This window comes from Sinocyclocheilus grahami, unplaced genomic scaffold (genome assembly GCF_001515645.1).
Source record: "Sinocyclocheilus grahami isolate Dianchi unplaced genomic scaffold, SAMN03320097.WGS_v1.1 scaffold1195.1, whole genome shotgun sequence".
Classification (NCBI taxonomy): domain Eukaryota; kingdom Metazoa; phylum Chordata; class Actinopteri; order Cypriniformes; family Cyprinidae; genus Sinocyclocheilus; species Sinocyclocheilus grahami.
The window spans coordinates 204,717-219,875 of record NW_015506374.1 but is presented as its reverse complement, the minus strand read 5'-3'; the positions used below and the strand labels follow the sequence as shown (position 1 = coordinate 219,875).

The following is a 15,159-nucleotide window of genomic DNA, read 5'->3' as shown; positions in this document are numbered from 1 at the left end:
GAGAGAGAGAGAGAGAGAGAGAGAGAGAGAGAGAGAGCGAGAGAGAGAGAGCGAGAGAGAGAGAGACATAGAGAGAGCGAGAGAGAGAGAGAGCTGATGGGTAACGGGAGAGCAGAAGGACGACGCTCGATTTCTGTCGCTTTGCCCTTCAGTGACTTTCACAGTCCAGCGAGAGAAACACTGTTACCATCAGACGAGTGTGTGAGAGATTCCTGCAGCTCAACACACACACACATTAAGTATACACACACACAAACACTACAATACACACACACACAATACAACACACACACACACGTACACACACACACACACACGCACACGCACACACACACACTCACTCACTCTCTCTCTCACACACACACACACACACACACACAGGTTTGTTTTTGTGAAAAGTGGGGACTCTCCATAGGCGTAATGGTTTTTATACTGTACAGACCGTATATTCTATTGCCCTACACCAACCCTACCCCTAAACCTACCCCTCACAGGAGACTTTCTGCATTTGTAGATTTTCAAAAAAACTCATTCTGAATTATTTATAAGCCTTTTGAATTACGGGGACACTGAAAATGTCCTCATAAATCACCTTCTCGTTGTAATACCTGTGTCATACCCATGTTATTATACAAATTTGTGTCCCCATAAACCACATAAACATGCACACACACACACACACACACACACACGCAGGCTGTCATGTTCATGTTAATTACAGGTGTGGCTTTGAGAACTTCATATCTTTTCTCCAGCAGTGAAAGTGTCACTCATCTCGTCCTGTCAGTCATATTCAGTGAGTTAATGTCTCAAACTCATTTCAATCGCCTTGTTAAAGTCACATGTCAGTCGTCTCCAAGAATCTTGAAACCAGCTGAAGCTATAAATCCAGACTGAAGCACATTTAATATGAAGATTACAGTAGTTAATGAACAGAACTTACAGCGGAAGGGCTTCTGATGTCCGTGGTGTGACTGGATGTGACGGTCCAGACTGGAGAGAAAAGACAGCGGTCAGACACACATATGGAGGACAAACAAGCATCTGATTAAAACCAAAAGAGTCACAGCATCCTCAAAGCGCGATGTTCAGCTCCCTTCTGCTTGACCAGTGTAATTTTAGTATTATTTATATATGCTATTATAATGTTTATTAATATTTTGAATTAGCTTTTATTTTTTGTAGTTATATTAAATTGTTTAAGTTTTAGTAATTAAAAAAAAAATCTATATAGCATTATTTTTATTTCAGTTTTAGCTATTTTAGCACTTCAACTTATTTAATATAAGTCGGTTGCCAAGGCAATATTAATTTTTCATTTAAGTATTTGTTTAAATACCTTTATTTGGAACTTTACTAAATAAAATCCCTATTTTACTCTTTTAAAAAAAAAATTTTTTTATGCAAAAACAAAACGTACAATTACATACAACAACATTCTAATAGTGATACCCACCTAAATTTGAAAATTGATTAAAAAAAAAAAAACAAGTAAAGAAAATTATTTTAACAGTTTTAGTTAACTAAAAAAGCCTAGCCTGAAAGTGTAAAGCAGTTGTAAAAGCCTGAAGTTTGAAAATTTAGATCACATGATGTTGATAACATGTTTCTAGCATGATTAGCATGTTTGTAACATGATTGGCCTGTTACTAGCATTTTGCTGGCACGATTAGCATGTTGCTAGCATGATTAGCAAGTAACTAGTATGTTGCTAGCATGATTAGCAAGTAAATGGCATGTTGCTAGCATGATTAACAAGTTACTAGCATGTTGCTAACATGATTAGCAAGTAAATAGCATGTTGACAGCATGATTAGCAAGTTACTAGCATGTTGCAAGCATGATTAGCATGTTAGCATGATTACCATGCTACTAGCATGTTGCTAGCATGATTAACAAGTAACTAGCATGTTGTTAGCATGATTAGCAAGTAAATAACATGTTTCTAGCATGACTAGCATGTCGCTAGCATGATTAGCAAGTTACTAGCATGTCTCTAGCATGTTTCTAGCCTGATTAGCATGTTACTAGCATGTTGCTAACATGATTAGCATGCTACTAGCATGTCACTAGCATGATTAACAAGTGAGTAGCATGTTTCTAGCATGATTAGAAAGTTACTAGCATGTGAGCACTGTAGTGCACACGCTCTGAAGCTCATGTGGGCCATACAGGTTTGATTTCCCAATCTCTATCACTTCCCGTCCTCTATTCTCATAAAACTACAAAGAAAATAAATACGTAAAGCACGCACGAACGCTCAGCAGGTGTCACAGGTGTGCTGTCAGCGGACGCTTCAGGAAGATTCAGGACGTCTATATGATTCCACAAGGACAGGCAGAATAAGTGAATTGACCGGGATGCGTCTGATGATAACCCTAAAGATCTGTGAAAGGAGCACCTCTCGGCAGAAGATGCCTGCTTTAGTGCTGAGACTCTGACAAAACAGGGATCTGGGGAATCAGTGGTTTTTATCCGCGCTTCCCGTGTGGCACATGAATGCGGCAGCTTTCTGGGTCACGGAACATCCAGTGAAGGAGGATTTACTCCAGGGAACCAAACAAAGGTCCTGCGCTTCAGACGAGACTAACAGCTCTGTCAAAATATCTGCCATTCTCACAGAAAGCCAATGAGGAGACGTGACACCCCAGCGCGTGCACAATCTACAGCTCACACACACTACCGGTCAAAAGTTTGGGAGCAGAATGATTTTTAATGTTTTTTACAGGAGTGTCTTCTGCTCATCAAGGCTGCATTTATTTGATCAAAAATACAGGAAAACATTTTATATTGTGAAATATTATTATGACGTAAAATAAGGTTTTTCTATTTTAATATACATTAAACTGTAATTTATTTCTGTGATGCGCAGCTGTATTTTCAGCATCTTCAGTGTCACATGATCTTCAGAAATCATAATAATATGCTGATTTATGATCAGAGCTGGAAACTGTGATGCTTCATATTGTTTTGGAAGCTGTGATGCTTTTTTCAGGATTCTTTGATGAATAAAAAGTTAAAAAGAAGAGCATTTATTTAAAATAGAAATCTTTTCTAACAATATACACTACAGTTCAAAAGTTTGGGCTCAGTACATTTTTATTCTTTCTTTTTTTTTTTGAAAGAAATTAACTTTTATTCGGCGAGGACGTGTTAAATTGATAAGAAGTGATAGCAAAGATTTATATTGTTAGAAAATATTTATATTTTGAATAAATGCTGTTCTTTTTAACTTTTTATTCATTAAAGAATCCTGAAAAAGTATCGCAGTTTCCAAAAACATATTTGGCAGCACAACATTGATAATAATAATAATAAATCAGCATATTAGAGTGATTTCTGAAGATCATGTGATCTTTATACTGGAGTAATGATGATGGAAATACAGCTGCGCATCACAGAAATAAATTATATATTAAAGGATATTAAAATAGAAACCATTATTTTATATTGTAATAACATTTGCAAGATTACTGTTTTTTTTCTGTATTTTTGATCAAATAAATGCAGCCGTGATGAGCAGAAGAGTCTTCTTTAAAAAAACATTACGTTTTTTTAACAGTAAGTCTTACTGATCCCAAACTTTTGACCGGTAGTGTATGTTTTCCCTCAGGAGTTTTTTTTGTATTTATCTATTCATCTCCTGCTCTCTTTGTTTGATGTAAGATACTAAGAATGTTTATTATTTTAGTGCTTGAAGCCGAGACACTACAAGACAAAATCATGCATTGGTCTATTTTGAAATTTTGGGCTTTTTGTCTTTTCATAATGTGTTTTTAGTGGACTAGTGGAAATTTAAGTGTTTATTTTATTGCACTTTATCTATTTGCGTCAGTAGATTTTAATTCCAACACGCATCTTTAAACGTTTTTTTGCCTCCACTTTAGCAACACCTGCACACACTAAGACTTACAGTTTTATTCCTCTCTATATTCTGAAGGTTTTTACTGAGGGGTTTGTTCATATATCATTCACAGAGATTTTGACAACATTTTATTCCAAAAAACATGCAGTAAATGCATATTTTTAAAGGTTGTGAGTTTCTTCCTCCACTTCAGCAGCACTTACACCAACCTTTACAGTTTTATTCCTAATACTATTCTGAAGAGTTTTACTGAGGGGTTTGTTCATATGTCATTAGCCTGTTTTTCTATTGCACTTAATCTATTTAAGTCTCTAATTTTTTGGGTGTTTTCTCAAAATTAGTTTCTTTCTACAGAAACAGTTAAAGATACAGATGCAGTCCGGTAAAAGATACAGAAGTATCAGATCAATGATACTAGGCTGTTAAACAGCGTTTACCCTACAGCTATCAGAATGCTTAATCTGAGAATGGGACCTGCACTTTTTTTTAATCCATTTTAGTGTATTTTAGTTTATTTATTTAGTATTCTCATTTATTAGCCATTTTATACTTTTGCACTGAATTACTGAGATGTGGATGTGTCAAACGTAATCCCGTTTTTAAGTGAAGCATGAAAAATGAAAAATAAAAGGAATCTGAAGCTCACTCACTTGTGTCTGAACGGCGAGGCAAACTGACAGTACTGGCAGCTGTATTTGTCGTTTCTGTTGACGAGCGCTACAGCTGAGTGGCTCCTCTCGTGAGAGCGCAGGCCCTGCATGGACATGAACATACGATTGCACATACTGCACGGATGCCCAGGAACCACACGCTCCTTCTCCGGCTCCAGCGGCCCAACCATCGGCTCAGTTTCCACGGCCACCGGCTCCATGGTCTCCATGGTGACGTCAGGCGGTGATGCACCAGTAGTCTCCAATGGGTCAGCGTCCATGGCAACCACATCCTCCACGTCACCGTTGGTGATTCCGACCATGGGAACAGCAACAGGCATCTCCGCTGCTTCCTGCTGTCAGAGAAAATGACTGATATTACTCATACAGGACATAAAGGACAAAATCTGCAAGATGCTTTGCATGGTGACATTGTTTTCATGACAATTAAACACATTCCACCGCTAATTCTCATTACTGTAATATACATAAACTACAGCATATTAGAATGATTTCTGAACGATCATGTGACACTGAATACTGGAGTAATGATGCTGAAAATCCAGCTGAAAATCACAGAAATAAATTACATTTTGCAATGTATTCACATATAAAACAGCTATTTATATTTTAATAATATTTCACAATTTCACAGTATTTTTGATCAAATAAATGCAGCCTTGGTGAGCAGAACAGACTTCTTTTAAAAACAATAATCCCCATCCACTGAATTGGCTCCATCACTCACTCTCCTCTCCACCTGTAGCTAGTGTGTGGTGAGCGTTGTATGATTGTAAAGCACTTTGGGTGTACAGCAATACACAATAAAGCACTATATAAATGCCTCATTCATTCACATCTTTACAGTATATAGTTTACACACATTCTTCATTTTGTGGTGAAACATGTTCTTGACATATTTAAGGTTCCTGACCTTTAATAATCACACTGATATGATATTTCTCTCTGGGTTTGGAGGTGATCATCAGCTCTGGACTGAAGCACAGATGATCCGTGTTTGATTTACGGCCATTAAAGCTATCTGAGGGACATCCCTTTTTCTTAATTTAGAAATGGCTGCAAGGTTCCTGTGTGTTTCTGAGACATCTGCTGCTATACAGCCAGAGGAAATTCAGCATCTCAGAGAGAGAGAGAACTGACCCTGCACTTCAGACGGATGTAAAGAGGACACTCCTGCACCATCAGCCAATCAGACACACAAACACAACCAGAGAAATACATTTGGACATTTTCTGAAAAAATTGAGAGTTTGTCTGTGTAAAACACAACACTGTGATGATAGAGTAACAGATTTGACCTTTAAAAAGTGATACCAACTATTATCTTAACAGCCCATTCTTGAATCATTATATCGATCAAACTGATATTTAACACAAAGTGATTACAAAGATTAAAAATACACACCATATCCATGATAACTAGATGCCACAACAGTGAGGTCATATTACTATTTTAAACATTTAACATTGCATACTGATTTGAAAATATGACAAAATAAATAGTACGCTGTATACAGCACATTATTCCAATATTCTATTCAGTAGTACAAGGTTTCCCAAACTGTAATTCAAACTGATGAAAAACTATTAATTAAATAAATCAAACATTCTTATTATAGAAAATCTCTGTAAAATTTGAGAATTTTGTTTCTAGGACTGATGGCATGCATACCTGGTAATCATTCTGCATCCATATTAACATGAATGTTTTTGTTTAATTATAAAAATTATACCTGTTTTGGTCAATGTATGCATTTTTCCTCTTGAATGGAAAAAAAGTAAAATAATAAACAAATCAATCAAACTGAACACTTACTAAAAACATAAAAACTAAAAACAACGATATTTTTCTGGGGCGGTCCCCCTGACTTGTGGGGTCCCCCAAGGCTCTATTTTGGCCCCTTTATTGTTCTCTTTATATATGCTTCCTTTAGCCACTATTTTTAAAAAGCATGGCTTGTTCTATCACTGCTATGCAGACGATACTCAACTTTATTTGCCCCTGAAGCATAAAAATGGTGTAGACTCCCTCTGTGCCTGTCTTTCCGATGTCAAAGCCTGGGTGACTTTGAATTTTTTTAATCTAAATGAGAGTAAAACAGAAATCATTGTGTTTGGCTCTTCTGAAGTCCCAAACATTTGTCACGTAAATTCTGGTGTTTTATCTTCTTCAGTTAAATCAGGTGTAAAAAACTTGGGTGTCTTTTTCGACAGTGCACTTAAATTTGATAGGCAAATAAATGTAGTTGTTAAATTAAGTTTTTACCAATTAAGAACGTTGGCTAAAGTGAAGACCTTTCTTTCTTTTAAGCACTTTGAAACTGCAATTCATGCTTTTTAGGGGTTCAAGCACGCAGTGCTGAAGTGCATTACAAATGGTCCAAAATGCGGCTGCACGTCTTTTAACCGGTGTTCGTAAATACGAACATATTGCTCCTGTGTTAATGTCTTTACATTGGCTCCCAGTACGCTTTAGAATTGATTTTAAAGTGCTTTTGCTTGTTTTTAAATGTTTAAATGGCCTCGCTCCCCCTTACCTCTCCGACCTGTTGTGTGAATAACATCCGGAAAGAACTCCTCGGTCTGCCAACCAGAGATAACTGTTCCAAAAACTGTTCCAAAGTCAAAAATTTTAATCTAGGGGTGATCGAGCTTTTGCCATAGCCGCACCTAAACTTTGGAACACGTTACCGATCCATATTAGAACTGCACCAACATTACATATTTTTAAATCAAAGTTAAAAATGTATCTCTTCACTATAGCCTATGACTTGTGATGTTGTTTGTTGTCTGATGTTTGCTTGGTTTGTATCCATGTTTTTATAAGTCTTTTACAACATTGTACACCACACTGGTCAACTGTAGTTGTTTTTAATTGTGCTTTATAAATAAATTGAGACTTGAGACTTAAAAAAACTTCATGACGGCGTGAATATTAACCAACATGCATGCAAATGGGTTTTTAAATTTTAAATAGATGATTGAAGTAACAAAGGGCTTCAGTTGATGAAAAACTTTGGGAATCCCTGCCCATGTGTCTCTGCTCAGAGTATGTGATCTGTGCCTGAGAGTGCTGCCCCCTAGTGCCCGGTGCGACCCATCCCGTCTGCTGATCCTCACTGGGCTTCTGTTCAAACCCTTAGGCCCGGGCCTCCCTGCCAGCACTGGCGCTCTCAGTGGAATACTAACACTAAGGCGCTTACACGCCTCTCTACACGCTACCCCGTCAAGACGACCTAACTGGCTTTCTCTTCAGAGAGACGGAAGGGCTGCATGGAGAGTCTCAGGATTCTGCTGTGATAAACAAACTGGACTCTGCCATGTTTAAATGCAGCTCTCTGCAGAAACAAACCACCTTAAACACTACTGTTAATCATCATGAAAACCATCACACTGTACAAAACGGCATACATTACTTCTATAATACAGATATTGCAACCATGCATTAACTAATTGAAACTAACATTTATGCTCTTTAAGCAGCATTTTGCTAATTCATTGTTTAATTATGCACTTATGCACTTTTAAAAATTAATTTGTCACACTGCAGGACCACTTTAAATCAACTATTCAAGATAAAAGTTGATTAAATGTGGATCTAAGAAATGCACTTTCCCTTCTACATTAATATAAATGTTTTCCTAATATCTTTTGAAGTCCATTGACATATTTTGTGTCAACTACCCTCCCTAGAAAGCATTTTGAGGCATCATAGACAGAACTCCTGACAGAAAGGCTGCTCAAAAAAGTTGGTAGCAACATTGTTGGCTTCTAAAAACCAAATTTAGTCCACATTCTAAGGCAGCATCACATTCAGAAAAGAGCTTTAGAAATAAGAAAAAATATTTCATTCTCTGTATGCAAAACGTGGAACACAAGGCTACTAGATTTAATTACATGACCAACTTTATGACACGCTCAAGGCTTTTTTCATGAATGCCCACACAAGGAAATAAAATGCTTGACTTTAAGGAAATGTCATAACACCGTACTCGTCCATTTACCCTGTTTCTTCTGCAACACTCAAGGATTTGCTCTATTTGTCCATTTCATTGAATGTGAAGCTGAATTGTAGTGGTTTAACAATCCAAACAAGTGAACAAGACACTTGAGTGGAAAGAAAAACGGGTCCAAACGGCTTGTGAATGCAGTTGCTATTAGAATAGAGCAGAAGAAGACAGGCCACCTCAGGACAAAAAGCTCTGAATATAGTCCGATCACAAATGGTTTTTGGGTTACGCGGCAAGATGTAACGCAACTCGTAAAAAGACAGTATAAGTCATTATAATCAGTAATTATGTCCCCACTGGATGCAACGAATGCCTGGTTTATAATGGGTTTTAATGTTTTTGTCTCGTCGCTCCGCCCGGACAGGGCATCATCACAGTATGGTGAGGGGCGTAACATTTCCGTCAGACGCTTGAGGTATTCGGCCAATCACAACGCACTGGATAGCTGGCCAATCAGAGCACACCTCGCTTTTCAGACCGATGAGCTTTGTAAAAATTGATGCGTTTCAGAAAGGCGGGGAATAGAGGAGAAACAATAATGTACAGTATGTGGAAATAAATTAGTTTTTTGGACCTTAAACTGCATAAACATTTCATTACACCAAATACACAAAATAATGTTCTTTTTAGCAAAATCATATGACCCCTTTAATAGATGAGAAAACTAATGCAACTGTATAAATCTGATCACAGAAGATTTAGCATACAGTCATGCTTTCTAAAAGCCCTTGATGAAGCATGAAGTAACTTTGGATGTTCGTACCTTCACGTGTCCCTCCTTGGCCTCCCCATACTGCACATGCTTTCTCAGGTGGTTGCAGATGGCCCGGAGGGTGGTGTGGACCTCCACGCAGAAGTTGCACCTGTAGCCGATGGGAGTCTTATCGGGTGTGCTCTCCACCTATAGGAAGAGACAATGACAACAGAAAACCATTAGATGCTATCTAGTTTGGAAAGTTAGTCAAGGTAACCAGCCCAAACTTCAACTCATTTTGACAATCAAATCAACTAATATAACCACTTATAACCCATTACAAGGTGTTTAAGCTCACCTTATTCTCTGGTTTGGCTTCTGGTGGCTCCGTCGTCCTCTGCTTGCTTTGAAGCTGTTTTCTTCTTTCTAGCCTCATGGCTCTTTTCTGGAAATCCTCATTGTGGTTTATCAGATGGACGCTGAGTTCTGGAAGAGTCAAGAACTTGATTTCACAGTGGGTGCACTGGTAGAGCTCCATCCCATCTTCTGCTGGGCTCGGAATGTTGACGAAATCCCGCTTGAGCTCCTTGTCATGACAGTCATTGTAATGCATCACCAGCAGCTCCGCCGAGCTGAACGACAGCTTGAAGCATTTCAGGCATTTAAAGGGGAGCCAGTCCACGTCACCTTCAGGTTCCACCTCATCCTTAACTTCAACGATTTCCACCTCCTCCGTAGATGGAGGTTTCTCTGCCTCCTTGGAATAGATCACAGTGAAGTAACGGCCCAGTTTGCTGGAGGGCTGCTTCTTGGGAAAGACTCCTGGGTGGCGCTTTATGTAATGAGAAACTATACTCTTTCTGCTGAAAGCCTGGAAGGAGCAGAGCGAACATTTCCTTCGGTCCACCGCAAGCCTTAGCTCTTCGCTCATCGCTGGAGCCTCTGCATCTGACGCCAAGGGCACCATCACCTTGTTCGGTTTCTCCCCCACCGTCTTGGATGCTGCCAAGCAATGCGTGTAGTAGGCATCAATGTCGTGCCGTTTCTGGTAGTGTGCTGCGAGGCCTTTGCGGATGGGGTTGGTGTAGGAACAGAGGGCACATTTAAAGACATTGTTCTTCCCTTCGGGCTGCGCTCTGACATTGTTATGCTTGATACGGTAGTGACGAGCAATACCTTTCCGGGTGGAGCAGAAGTATTTGCACAGCTGACATGTAAACACCGCATTATTGTCACTCTTTGCGACTTCGGGAATTGCGAGGTCAAAGTCACAGACCTCAGAGACTTTGGTCACACTGCTGCTACTGCATTCAGCAACCAAATCGTCTCTTCTGGTTGGTGACTGCATGGCAGCTGTTCTGAAAATGTTTGCGGCAGACTGGTTATGATATTTCTCATAGTGTATCTTGAGTTTCTCTAAAGTGCCATGTGTGTAAGGGCACATCTTGCAGCGGTAAGCACCGTAGCCCTGCCTCTGGGTTTTAGATCGCTCATCCCCCTCGTTAACCAACTCGTTTACCTGCTCGACATCATCGGCAAAGTCTTCAGCCGTGACTTTGATGGAAGGATGTCGTTTCTGGTAGTGTGTGAGTACTCCATGGATGCGCGAGTTCACGTACGGACATTGTCTGCACTTGTAAACAGAGCTAGGGTTGATGTCTGCATCCTGAGCGAAGTCAGCAGCTTTCACTTTCATGCCCGGGTGTTTTTTGCCATAGTGGGTCAGAAGTCCATGAAGACTGTTGTACTCAGACAAGCACACGGTGCACTGGTAAGGGTTGTTTGAGATAGACGACGCGACAGACAGAGAGAGATTAGGTTGTCGCTCATGTGTTCGGCGACTGACTTCAACTGCAGTCTCTTCCTGCTGGTTGCTGTTGAACGGACTGTACATTGAAACGTGTCCTTTGGGCAGTTGTGGGAGCAGCTTATCAGGTGCTTGGTTTCCCTTGATAATGTCGAGCAGGACAGACTCGTCACCTTTGACGGCCCAAGGGTGTACTGCTTGGTAATGGTTAGTAATGTCCCAGATGGAGCACGCCTCAAAGGCACAATCTCTGCATTGGTAATGCTTCGCTTCAGAGTTCCCAGCTTGTCTGCTGGCGGAAGTATCAGGACCAGCCCACAGTTTGCTGGCCATGTAAGTGTAGTCGACGTTGTGCTCAGGATGGCGTCTTTGGTAATGCATGAGCAGCCCGCTTGGTTCAGCGTGAGAATATATGCACCACTCACAGTGATAACCAGCCTCTAACACACCGTCCTGATAAGCCCAGTGTAAGATCGTCATGGCCGTGGCCTTCACAGTAGGATGATCCTTCTTCAAATGCTTCTTCAAGGCATACACATAAGGAGATGTGTACACACAGTGTCTACACTTCAAAGATCGTAACGCCCTGGATTTTTCTGCTTCAGTAGCTACAGTTGCAGTGGACGTGGAACTTCCCGCTTGGATCATCTGCGCTCGTTCTCTCTGACTCCTGACCACAGCCGTGTGTCTACGGACGAGGTCGGCATTGGCTTTCACGTCCCTGTGCTTCTTCTGGTAGTGAATCAAAACCCCCTTCACAGTGCGGTTCCCATAGTCGCAGTGCTGGCAGAAGAACAGCATTTCAGGTTCCCCTTGGTCGGATGCTCCTTTAGTGTTGGAATTACTTGATCCTTCAATACCGTTGTTGTTGAATTGCTTCAGAAACTGTTTAGGGGGTGCGATTTGTAACTCATCCATGAGTTTCAGCAGTCCCGGAGTTGGGGGTGCTTGTTTTATGTACTTTGCTGTCACCTTAATCTCCGGATGTCTTTTTTGATAGTGGACCAGAACGCCCACTACAGAGCGGTTGTTGTAGACACAGTGTTTGCAGTAGTAAACATCTTCATCCAGAGCCACAGGCAAGATGACGTTTGAAGACTTGGGGGTGCTCGTCAGGCTGTAGGTTGAATTGTTCGACAACTGTGCTGGGTCAACAGATATGACCCGCATGGTCTTCTGTATGCGGAAGTAGGAGGCCTTTTGCTCGGGGTGTTTTTTCTGATAATGGACCAATACGGAGTGCATGTTGGGACTTGAGAAAGAACAGACATCACAGTCGTAAACCACCACATTACCACCCAGACTTTCTCGAAAAGCTTCAGTCTCAGTGTTTGCTTCTGGCGTTTTGCAGATGCTTTTGAGAGCAGGACTGGATGATGATCTGGACCCAGATGAGGTGGGGCTGAAACTCTTGGGCCCAGAATTCAAGATTTCCCTCAGTGTTTGGGACTCAGCAGCACTCTTATGAGGCTGATCGACCATGTAGCTGGAGAAGATCATGGCATTGTTGATCTTCACTGAAGGGTGCATTCTTTGATAGTGGGGCATCAGGCTCCGCACATTTGGACTTGTGTAGGAACAGAAACGGCACATGTACACCAGATCTGGCTGGTTAAAGTTCAAAACGTTGCTTGCTTCTGGATGGTGTGTCATATAGTGCTGGTGCAGATCATTAAAGTTGTTATATTCGATGAAGCACTCGAGACAACGGAAGACTGCGCTCTGATCCTCTGGGTCCAGGATGTATCTGAAGCTAAACTTGATATAAGGGTGCATTCTCTGGTAGTGTGTGCTGACACTGCGAGCAGACTTGTTTTGGTACTCGCAATGTTTGCAGTAGAACAGGTTCCCAGGTTCTTCAGTATTGTATTCAGTGTTGTCTTGATATATCTCTCTGCTATCTTGGCTGCTTTGATCTTGGGCATCTTTAGATTCCATAGAGGCACTGTAATTGTCTTCATCATCAGAAATGGTTACTTGAACAGGAATGTTTCTTGATCCAAGTTTGGACTGCAGATTGCGTTTTCTTTTCCCAACACCACGCTCTGTCTGAAGACTTCCAGAATTTCTAACATGAAGGTGCTGAGTGTTGAAGGTGTAGTGCTGACTTCGAGCATTAGAGGTTTCTCTCTCTTTGCTTGTTTCTAAATCGATGTGATTCCCATTCTCCTCCACGCCATCATCCATCTCCTCAAGGTTAATCACATCTTCGTGCTGCTGGCTTTGACTAATCTTGCTCTGGAGATTGTTCGCAATTTCATCAATCCTCGTCCGTTTTTTGACAGGAGAGAGATCCAAAGGCAAATCATTGATGGACTTTCTTGCCGTCTTCCCAATAAGATGCTTCTTGGTTGAAATTCCAAGGATTGAGGTCTGAGTTTTCTGAACGAAGCTCAAGGAGCTGTAGGACTCGGACTCCGAATCTTGCTGCTCATTGGACGAGCCCTCTTGACTTGTGACTTGTGTTCCATCACAGTATGAGTGTTTGTGTTGCTGGTGGACACGTAGACCTTTCAGTGTGATGGTGGAAAAGTTACACAGTGAGCACCGATGAGGACCCTGCTGTTCTTCGACTGTGCTGGATTTTTTCCCGTTGATTTTAGAGCTGCCATTTCCCCTGTTCACCGGCTCGGAGCGTTCAGCCGGACCATCTACACTTTCACTGGTTAGGTCCATAGTGTCCCATTCGGAAGACCCACCGTGACATTGTTTGTGCGCGTCAAGTTTAAGTGGGTTGGTGCAAAGAAAGGGGCACTCGTCACATTTATACACCGTAGCTTTGCCAGATAAGTGTATGTTTTCTATGTGACGAGAAATACTACGCCGGTGCATGGTCAAGAAGGAGCAGAAAGGGCACTGGAACCTGTTCATGTGTCTTTTGAATGGAACTCCTTTAGTTTCCAGCAGGTCATTATCCTCTTCTGACAGAAGCAGCTTAGTAGAATCCTCAGCTGACTCTGTATAACTGGGATCATCCAAGTCACAGAGTTCATCATCTGAACTGCTTTTGGAATCATTCAGCATGCTGGCATCTAGATCCATGCCAGACCTAGACATATCTGACATGGTGAAAGTCGATCTCTCTGACAGTATGGAAGATCCAGTGCTGTTATGTACAGAAACAACGAACATGTTTTTCTTTCATCATGGGTCATTCTCTATCTGATCTGTGTGGCAAGGACATGAATATTAGCATGAACTCAACAACAGGAATGCATTTAGCAGTCGTACAGCACGGTACCAGCACTGCAGATCTGAAAGCCATCAACACAAACCAGAGTAAACCTTCAGCCTTGGCTGGCTCACGCACCAGAACACATTCTGCTGGTGATTTCTGCAAGAAAAGGCCTCAATGTCAAGGCCAGTGTTATATGGGTTTAGTGCAACGCTACACATTAGAGGAGGCCTTGAATGCTGTAAAAACAAACAAAATAGATTCTACTTGGATCTTATTCATTCTAAAGGCACAATGAACCATTTTTACCGGTTGTGAGGACAAACTGAGATCAAATCAGTGAAGAGACTCTTAATTCGCCAAGAAAAGGGACTAAAATACTATCAAGGACATGCAATTGTTATTAAAACAAGAGACGCAAATGCATGAACTACAGGTATCATACAACATCAGCACCTTAAAGATGATGTGAAATCAAAATCCACTATTTACTTTAGTAATTTTCACTGTTCCTATTCACTGCATTACTTGCAATTCCAAAAAAATATTGTTTACGTTCATCAAAAGCTAATAAAAACCTTTCTTTTGATGTAACCAAGGCAATGCGGTTGGGTAATAATAATATTGATCAATATTATCTTTACATGGTGCAATCAAATCCTATTAGATACAATTAAGAGTTACACTTTATTTTGATAGTCCACTTAAGTAACTTTGCAACTACATGTTAACTAGCAGTCATTACAGTATTAGCAGACTGTTAAGTTACGAGTTAGTAGCAGATATTAAGCAGACAGTCTACTCTAATGACTGTTAGTAGTTGCAAAGTTACTTCTAGTCAACCAAAGTGTTACCAAATTAAATCCCATCCTACATTATTGTTGCTTCACCCACCTAATGAAAATACTAGAATGACAGCAATATCACATCATGTCTGT

At 40.6% G+C, this 15,159-nt stretch overlaps 1 protein-coding gene across 2 annotated transcripts in view; it reads right to left on the bottom strand.

Moving 5' to 3' along the window:
* Positions 1-14,152, bottom strand: part of LOC107567903 (zinc finger protein 462) — a 22,950-nt gene extending 8,798 nt beyond the window's left edge. Inside the window, exons 1-4 of one of the 2 annotated variants that reach the window (XM_016253682.1) lie at positions 9,598-14,152; positions 9,309-9,446; positions 4,516-4,871; positions 944-993 (exon numbers count right to left, since the gene is read on the bottom strand). In XM_016253682.1, the coding sequence (XP_016109168.1) occupies positions 944-993; positions 4,516-4,871; positions 9,309-9,446; positions 9,598-14,112 (5,059 nt within the window). In that variant the 5' untranslated portion in view covers positions 14,113-14,152. The remainder of the gene's footprint in view (positions 1-943; positions 994-4,515; positions 4,872-9,308; positions 9,447-9,597) is intronic. The other variant, XM_016253683.1, reaches the window with a different exon arrangement.
* Positions 14,153-15,159: the final 1,007 nt, after the last annotated feature.